The 10111-nt window shown below is 40.8% G+C and overlaps 1 protein-coding gene across 1 annotated transcript in view; it reads right to left on the minus strand.

Annotated features, from left to right (window-relative positions):
- IL18R1 (interleukin 18 receptor 1) overlaps positions 1-8729 on the minus strand; it is a 31142-nt gene extending 22413 nt beyond the window's left edge. Inside the window, exons 1-3 of the mRNA XM_023515789.1 lie at positions 8655-8729; positions 5179-5425; positions 2895-3060 (exon numbers count right to left, since the gene is read on the minus strand). Coding sequence (XP_023371557.1) covers positions 2895-3060; positions 5179-5425; positions 8655-8712 — 471 coding nt within the window. The 5' untranslated portion in view covers positions 8713-8729. The remainder of the gene's footprint in view (positions 1-2894; positions 3061-5178; positions 5426-8654) is intronic.
- Between the last annotated feature and the right edge of the window lie 1382 nt (positions 8730-10111).

Consider the following 10111-nt stretch of genomic DNA (forward strand, 5'->3'; position numbering starts at 1 on the left):
GGTCCTTTCTCATGTACTCAGGAATACCCAAACTGCCGGTGAGTAGTAGGTAGGAGCAGAATTGCTCAGAGAACTGAGTACCTAGCAGACAATCCAGCTGGTGTGATATGACGTCCTCCGCCAGAAGCCAGAGGCACTGATTAGAAGTGCAGCAAAACTTTTCAATTCCAAAGGCACACTCAAACATCTCTCTCTCCCTCACACACACACAAATTTCCGTGTACATATATGTCACAGAAATTAATAATAATAAATACAGCCACCTTCTTCAAACCATCCTATCAAGCCAGGGACCAGATGGGAAAAATGGAAGCTGATTAGCTGTTCTTGATCATTCAACTCTGTTCCTGCAGCACCAAACAGGGAGAGCCTCCTCTCCCTCAAAGCTGGTAGCCACTGAGTCTCGACCCAGTATCTAGAACGGTTCTGAAGGCACCCACAGGTGTACCTCACAGAAGTAAACTGTTTACATGAAAGTCAAATTTTTATAAACCCAAACTGGGTTTTTTCCAAGATACATAAAAAGGTCAGAGACTCTTCATTTTCATTTCCACTCAGTTGTTTACTAATTTAGCTTCCTTGCTCCCTTCCTCTCAGGTAGGTCATGACCAGTCAACAGGTTACAAAACGTAGTGCAGTGGTCAGCCATTGAGCTATTACTAAAAACATCCTCGGGACACCTCTTTTCTAAATTTAAATATCTGCCTGTTGAAATTTCTTAAAACCCAGTACCCTGAACCTCAAAAATTTACATGCGCTATGAAAGATTTGTACGTTTGGCAGGAAATAGAGTCGAGTCAACTCAGGACTGACTCATATGTTTGGAAAACATTTCAAATAAGAGCTCTCTTTGAAAAAAACACAAGTAAACAGCGTTTCAGCAAAACGTACAAACAACAGTTTCAAGGAAATCATCATCGGTTGCCTGAGTTTCCCCAAGTCCTTCTGTTCAGATCATCCGTTCTCAAAGTGCTTCAAAGTTCCCCTGACAGATTCACACACCCAGATTTGTTCTACAGACATCACATAGATTGGGCTGTGTGTGCAGAGTGTGAGTGTGTATATTTTAATGCACAAACATGCGCTCTCCGTATACACACACAAATATGTGTATGTACGATCTCCATAGCATTGTCTAAAAGAGATCTCACAGCTCAACAAGTAAAAGACACGCCAACTAAAGAAAATCAAGAGGGCGGCGCCTGTGGCTCAAAGGAGTAGGGTGCCAGCCCCACATACCAGAGGTGGTGGGTTCAAACCCAGCTCTGGCCAAAAACTGCAAAAAAAAAAAAAAGAAAGAAAGAAAAAAAGCAGGCAATCTACAAAGGTAGATACAACGAATACAGGGAAATGTTTAATTTACTATTAAGAAGAGAAATGAAAAAAAAAAAACCACTAGGACTTTCAAAAATTTTCTGTGGCTGAGTTTTTGTTTGTTTGTTTGCCTGCTTACATTTTTTATCAGGTGTAGAATCTTATCCAGCATAGCTCTTGGGAGAGCCTAGTTTGAGAATATGGATCAAAAGCCTTATAGACATGTTCATAGCCTTTGAGCCAGTAATTCTATATTTAGGAATCTGGTTTAAGGAAAAACCATATAAAAACCCAAAGATTTATGGGAATAACACTCATTTCATTTCTTAAATAATATTGCAAAATAGGAGATTTATAAATGTTCAAGAACAGAGGGATTAGTTGGATGTAACCAGGCACATGCAAAATGGGATCCCACATTTTAAAGAATATTTAAAGATGTGGGGGAATAAATGCAATATAATTTTTAGTGGATAAACAAAAGACACACATAATAAAATGAATTTTTGTTTTTTTGAGACAGAGTCTCACTCCCAGTTGCCCTGCATAGAGTGCTGTGGCATCATCATAGCTCACAGCAACCTCAAATTCATGGGCTCAAGTGAGTCTCTTGCCTCAGCCTCCTGAGTAGTTGGGACTACAGGTGCCCACCAATGTGCCAGGCCCATTTTTCTATTTTTAGTGGAGATGGGATCTTCCCTTTGCTCAGGCTGATCTCAAACACTTGAGCTCAAACAATCCACCTGTTTTGGTCTCTCAGAGTGCTAGGATTACAAGCATGAGCCACTATAACCACCTCAAAATATACTTTTTTTTTTTTTTTGAGACAGAGTCTCACTGTCTTGCCTCTGGTAGAGTGCCATAGTGCCACAGCTCACAGCAACCTCAAACTCTTAGGCTCAGGGGATCCTCTTGCCTCAGCCTCCCGAGTACAGGCACCTGCCATAATGCCTGGCTATTTTTTAGAGATGTGGTCTTGTTCTTCTTCAGGCTGGTCATGAGCTCAAGCTCATGATTCTGCCTTCTTGGCCTCCCAGACTGCTGGGATCATAGGCATGAGCCACTGCACCCACATCAAAATATACTATTTTCTTAAAGTTGATTTTTACACAAGGAGAAAAAAGCCAGCATCTCTGGCTGCTGTGATTATGAGTAATTTGTACTTTCTTCATTCTTTGTTTTTTCACCTTCCAATTTTATAAAATCAACTAAGATATTTAGAAGAACTATGTGCAGTGGCATTTTTAAAATGTTAGGTACATGAGACAGGAGAAAAATGAAAATCCTTAAACTAGCACTCCCCAAAATTTACGTAATGAAAGAGAAGAAAAATGAAGGAAGGACAGGGGAACAGAAGCCATTATCATTTCTTGAACACAAATCCAGGGTATTACTATGGTACCTACATTAGGTAACAGCTTTTTATGACAATCCTGTGAGGATACTGAGGCCTGCTGAGCTGTCTGGAGTCAAACAGCTTATTTGTTACAAGACTATATTGGTCCACAGACTTTAACCCCTCCTTTTGGAATTTTTTCTTTTCTTTCAAGTCTTAAGTTAAAAAATTTGAAAAGGAGTACCTTATACAAGGCTGTGCTGTTGATCCGGTTTTGATAGTGTCTATTTTCACAGGTTATTTCCAAAGCCTTTTTGACTTCCACAGTTTTACTAGTTACTTCTTTTTCAGTGAAACAGCTGTGTTTATCTCTTCTGATTATGTTTAACTGCCATCCCCGAGTATCGTTTCTATGGAATAAAGGTGTAAAAGTTATTTTAAAACTACCACAGACACTTTGCAAATATCCCCCACCTTCCCTTTAGTAACCAATGTGACATGGTTTCCCCCTTATTTTTGTATAAAGAGATTGGTTCACTGATGTCCAAAGTCTACTCTGCCTCCTCTTGGTTCAGAGCAGCAAGAAATGTAACTGTCGTGGGGTAGGGGTCAGAAAGTAAGAGGTAAAAACCTGAGCAATCTACATGCACACACACACACACTCACCCTATTGTAGACCATATCATAGAGGTCAAAACAGCAAATTGCTTAAAATTTCAATCAAAAAAAATTTTCAGTCATCTATGGTAATTAAACAAGTTCAGAAGGTCTTAGCCCAGGATGATGGGGAAAGGCCTTGGTTTCATGAAACCTGTAAACACACTCCTGTTACTGTTTTCTGTATGTGTGTGGGTATATGTTTTAGGTTTTATATTTCTCAAGGCAGTACATTCCAAACCCCTTCTCTTACTGTTGAGGAAGCTGAAGCCTGGAGTTGCTGCCCTCAGCAAAACTGTGTTAGCACTTTAAATGTTTTACTGAACGGAAGTGAGTTTGAATAAATTTTACAATTGTTCCTTCTAATCAGAAAATAATCTGGAGAAAGGAAAAAAGTGAATGATACGTTTAAAGACAAAATGTTTGCAATCGGACGTTCCCTTACACTGCACTTATGGTATCTAGATGCATATACTAAATACAGCAGATGTGTTGTTAAGTTTCCTGAGTGCCTGGAACAAATTTGTGCTCACTCTGGACACTTCCAGTTCTCCTTCAAGTCTACAATAGGATGGAAGGAAGACAAGACGAGCACTCACTGAGGTTCAGGTATTGTAGTATGTATGTGTAAGGAAGATGACTATTTTCCTTACGTTCAGATGCAAATACTGAATCTCAGAGAGGTTAAACAATATTCCCAAGGTCCCACAGCTGTTACAGGATGAGGGCTCACTCTCCTACCTGCTACCCTTTCTCCTTGCTGGGACCTACCTCTATACAATGATTCCTCTTCTGCTCCTTTACTTAGCCTGTATTCTCCACTCTGCATATCAGAGAGGTGGCCAATGCTTTCTCTCTCTCTCTAACATCTCCAAGTACTAGTCACAGATGTGACCAGTTGTGACCCTTTTCTCTTTTAAAAAGTCACATACAACTTATCATTTAAAAAATGAGTTCATTAATTTCTTTCTGACCTAGTTTTGTATGAAACCACAGGGGTGATAGCAACCACTGGGATATCTCACTCTGCCCTCAATGGCACGCTTGATAATGATCAGGACTCATCTGGGGGGCTAACAGCACACCAGCACCACTCAGCTGGCCCTGAGACATTTCCTATAGTCAGTCTCGGTATTCTATAACAATACATGCTTAGGTAGGTAGATATGTATAAAAAGAACCAAGTTCAGTCACAATGGTTGATGCTGTAAACGGTTGCTCTCATTTCATAGAGGTTATGCCACTTGGTTATGACTATTCTAGCAGAATCTAGGCCCACCTCATAAGTGTAGATTGCAAAACCCTACCCATGTCCTCCCAACCCCCACTGCCCCTGGCTGTGGGCTTGACTGGCTGCCAAACACACATCTCCACTAGCACTGCCACCTGGCTCCCAGGGTACCCTGCAAACCAGCCTAGGGTGGGCCTACATCACTCCCAATCCTCCTCCCCAGCATGGAGATACCACCCACGAAACTGACACTGCCCCCTGCTCCAGACATGTTGATTTTACAGTATTACACGGTATTACAAAATTCAAGCCTTTGATTTCATTTGACCAAAGGGTCTAGACAGCAGGGACAGCTGAATTTTAAAACTGACATTCAATCTTCGCTTATCATTGACAAGAATTCCCTAAAAGGAAATCCTATCAAGATAACATCTTTCATTCATATCACTAGGAAAATAACCATGAGGAGATGAACATATTTTTTCAATGATGAAGTATTTATTCAATGTCATAGGAAGCGTGAAGAGATAAAAATGTGCATGGGTCATCTGACCTTTCAGATTACTGTATATTTGAGTTGCTGGACAAAGGCCAATAGTGCCATAAAATATATTCTAACTCCAAGACAAGGTATACTTACCCCTTTTGGAAAAAGTACTCTCCCCTGTCGTCTAACTCAACTGGCCAAAACTCTAAAACATAATCCCACAAAGTGATTCTGGGTGAAGTTGCTGGGTTTAGCTCCACACGTTTGTGTGACCCATTGCTTCTATACCACCATCGTTTGGTGGCGGTTTCATTCTCACGCGCAGGCACAAAGGGGCAATGTTTCAGATAGAAAGGTTCACCTTCCACTGCAGTGATGTTAGAACGTGAAGTACAGTCTTCTTCAAGAGATAAGCAAAGTAAAAGAAAAAAAAATGACAAAGGTTATTATTCCTCTCCTCAGGTGAATAAGCACAATTAGCAAGAAAGTCCTGAGAACTCTTGAATCATTTTCCTGCGGGTTCCCTTATTTTAACGTCAGTTTTTCTTTAACCCAAGAAGGCATGAGACATTTTCAGAACTTAGATGAAAACACAACTTCCAACAGCTTCCTCCAAACAGAAAGGTATTAGAATATAATCTGCGATAGCAAGAAGACAGCTAACAGTGGTGCCATCTTTTACCAGTAAACATTACACATTACAATTTCTTCATAAGGAAAGCCACAGAAGTGACGGTGTTGCCACACCTAAACCCCAAAACATCCACAGTCTCTATGGAAAACAAAACAAACGTAGCGACTGTGGTGTTCTCCAGCTGGATCATCAGAAATCTCACCTATCTGGTGCTGGGCCAGTCTACCCAACCAGTCCCTAGCAGGTGTGAGATGATGAAAGGTGTGCCTATGTGGGTTAGGGAGTGTGCCATTGCTATAGTCCCCAGTGGATGATCAAGAATTGACTAACATAGTATCAGTCCAGTTTGTGGCCTCTGTCATTTTCCTTCCCTGAGCTCTCTCTCTTCCTCCCTCCTTCCCAGGGAATCCAGACTCTCTGGCTTTGGAAATGTCCTGTCATTCACACAGGGCAGATGCTATTCCTCCTGCTTTTGTACCTCTGGCAGTTCAAGGTCAGTATTAATGGGCTTTTCTCACTTCCTTGCTTCCAGTGGTTCCAGAGTGTACTGCATTTTGAGAATGAGAATCTTTACACGGAATGAAACGTTTTCTTGAGGTCTTGGATGAAATGCCCTCTCTACAGCTGAGATTTATTTCTCAAAGCAACAGTCTGGTTTTAACTCAGTGTTGTTAACCACAACATAAAAAGGAAGTGGCTCGAATGGTGGAAGCATCCTTTGAAAACATGGATGACAAATTTATGTTATAGCACAAGAGTTCACAAGCATCAGCCTTATGTTTACTGCTTGTTACCAACCTCTATTTTATGTGTCAATATCTCAGCATAGTATGTGAGCTATATGTGTATTACGTGGGTATTAGTTTCAACTGACCTTCAAAACTATGGTAAGTCGATAACAGTTTATTTTCCTGTTTTATGATAACATAACAAGGTATTAACACACAAATCGTACAATATATGCTCTTTCGTGTCTGGATTCTTTTGAATATTATTATGCTGTGATGGGCATCCGTGCTGCGACACTCTCAGTGGCGTGTTCTCTTCCCATCATTATGTACTATCCAATTGTGTTATTACTTGACTATTCATTTAGCCATTCTATAAATGAATAACTATTAGGATTTGGGCCATGGAACAAATGTTTATTGGACAGTCGAGTTATTTCCAGGTTTTGGTTAATCTTTAAAAAGCTTCTATAAACACGCAGCTGTACTTTGACGAATGTATGCACTCATTCTTTTTTTTTTTTGAGATAACTATCATTTGAAAAAATCTAAAGTGAAATACATACTCTCCAGCAGTGGGTGGTTGGCAATGAAAGTTCACACTTTCCAGGCACCTGGTATATCTAATCTTATGTTTGCCATCAGAGGCTTTATTCATTAACATAATGCTTGCTAGAAATCTTATTTGATTGGAGAAATGACTAGAGTGTGGTGCTCAAAATAGCAGGACAGGCACCCCCACTATTCTCTAACCAGAATGTGAGAGCCCCCCCAGGGCCTAAAACCTATGCTCTTTGGAATGTGTTTGAAATTGCTGTTGGACAATTAATAAGGTGTCGTCACCTAGATATAACTAGGTCATATCAATCCTACACATGGAACACTACCAGTATCTGCCTAGAGTGAACCACTTGTGGAAAGTGCTCTCCACAAGTTCTTTGAAGGACAGAAGAGGGATCTGAGACTTCACTCACCTTACATAGGAGGCTGTGTAACTGTTTCTGTGCCTGATACATGCTGACCGGGAGCAAGGTCATTAGTGTGAATCCAGAGAACAGAGGACCCATTACACATGTCCTCCTGTACCTTGTTTTTTTTCACTAAGTGCTCTCTGACAGATCATTCCACATCAAGAAGAAAATATCTTGGCTCGGCACCTGTAGCTCAGCAGCTAAGGCACTAGCCACATACACCGCAGCTGGCAGGTTCAAATCCAGCCTGGGCCTGCCAAACAACAATGACAACTACAGCCAAAAAATAGCCGGGCATTGTGGCAGGCATCTGTAGTCCCCCAGCAACTTAGGAGGTTGAGGCAAGGGAATTGCTTAAGCCCAAGAGTTTGAGGTTTCTGCGAGCTATGACACCATGGCACTCTACCCAGGGTGACAGCTTGAGACTGTCTCAAAAAAAAAAAAAGAAGAAGAAAGTATTACCTTTGTTTCTTTCTCAACAATACATAGATTCACTGATGTATATAGCCCCCAAGATTTTGACCTGTATTATCTGAAAATATCAAATCATAATTCTGCTCTTTGGCAGTAATTCTCAGAGTAGGAGACATGACCCCATGTGATTCTCTCTCCTAGCTAATAGATCTTTCTCCTCCTAAGGAATATCTTGCTATTCCACTACGGAAGGGGGCCTCAGAATCTTTCTCAAAACAAAAGACAACACCTCCAAGCAATCACTCCTAATAAGTTAAAGTTGTATTTGATACTTGCTATGAAGCCTACTGGAGCTCCCTGGCATAATCAATCTTCTTTTTAGTATATTCCTTGTAACTCTAATTTTTTAAAAGGATCCATAAGGTATTTTCCATTTACTTTCCTTCTCATTATCTAACCAATAAGATGCAAGTTTGGCTTCCTCTCGGAAAGGAGGCAGTTTGTGTAAAAACTTTCTAAAAAATCAATGACAAAGATGCCTGTTACCTCCTGGGTTTCAAATGACATGAAACAAAATTTCCATCTCTGGCAAATGTGAATTATTTCAAGATGCCAGTTTTTACATCCTGCTCTCTCTTATAAAAATCAGAGGGTGGGATCGTTTCTTCTTCAACAATACCATATGCGGCTTCTTTACTTTCTATCTTTCTGTCTTTATGCCAGGAATACCAAATGGTTGGCAACTTTGCAAAATAAAACTTCAAATCATTTATTTCAATAAATTCAGCAACTTCAGGAGCAACACCGCACAAACCCCCAAAACTTCAAGATTCCTTCTAGATTGTTAATGAAGTACGTTTGTGAAATTTTATAAACACTTACCTGAGGTCCTTATAAACGTAAATGCCCAGAGTATCAAGAATAATGCTCCGCTATACATGCTTAGGATTCTGATTTAAATGGTTTCTCTGGAAAACAGAATAAGACAGATTCAATGAAGTTTTCAATTATAAGCATACCTATCTTTTTTTTTTTTTTTTTGAGACAGAGCCTCAAGCTGTCCCCCTGGGTAGAGTGCCGTGGCATTACAGCTCACAGCAACCTCCAACTCCTGGGCTCAAGCGAGTCTCCTGCCTCCGCCTCCCAAGTAGCTGGGACCACAGGCGCCCGCCACAACGCCCGGCTATTTTTTGGTTGCAGCTGTCATTGTTGTTTGGCAGGTCCAGGCGGGGGATTAGAACCCGCCACCTTAGGTGTACGTGGCTGGCGCCTTAGCCGGGTGAGCTATAGGCGCCGAGCCAAGCATACCTATCTTTATGCTACCTAAACATTTAAAAAAAATCTTCTGGGGCAGTGCCCGTATCTCAGTGGGTAGAGCACTGGCCAGATGCACCAAAGCTGACAGGTTCGAATCCAGCCCAGGCCAGCTAAAACAATGATAACTGGAACAAAAATAAATAGCCGTGTGTTGTGGCGGGTGCCTGTAGTCCCAGCTACTTGGGAGGCTGAGGCAAGAGAATCGCTTAAGCCCAAGAGTTTGAGGTTGCTGTGAGCTGTGATGCTGCGGCACTCTACCCAGGGTGACAGCTTGAGACTCTGTCTCAAAATAAATAAAAATTAAAAAATGTTCTGCACGCAAACTTAAAAAAAAATCCCCAGAAGATCTTCATATTTCTTAATTTAGTCACAAATTCTCAGAACTTTCAGCCATTGCAAAGTAATAAAAATTCAAGGCAATGGATTTTGGCTTTCAGAAGAAGCCCCTAATAATTCATTTTTCTAATACAACAGAGCCTGATGAATTTTAGGCCTGGTTTGCTAAATCCTATCTCCAAGTCCAAGTTGAGGACAATAGTATTCCTAGAAAATCTATCAATCTATGAATAAACTCTGACATGCTGAGACACGCACAGCAGTTCTACACATGTAAGAATGTGTGTGTATGTGTGTGTGTGTTCACATCAAAATTTCATCATGATCTGTATGTAATTAGATCTTCATTTGTGGGTTGAATTTTTTTAAATCCACCTTCCTTCTTGTGAACATAGGTTGCATAAGTCTAGGAACTAAGTCTATTTTGCTCATCGCTGTATCACTAAAATCCACTTAGCACACCCTACTCTCCAGGCTGTGACCCACTGTGACTAAGATCTGTGTTAACTTTGATCCTATCACAACCTAGCTTTCACTGTTCTAATTACAACTTCAGAGGGCAAAAAGGAAGAAGTCTCCCCCTCAGTGGAGACCTTCACTCAATCTGAATATTTCATAAGTAACCCCATATTCCTTGAAGAACTGGATTAGGAGGAGGGGACTCAGCATGGTGGAAGAGTCTGGTT

Source organism: Otolemur garnettii, unplaced genomic scaffold (assembly GCF_000181295.1).
Source record: "Otolemur garnettii isolate 467f Iridium unplaced genomic scaffold, OtoGar3 scaffold00079, whole genome shotgun sequence".
Classification (NCBI taxonomy): Eukaryota; Metazoa; Chordata; class Mammalia; order Primates; family Galagidae; genus Otolemur; species Otolemur garnettii.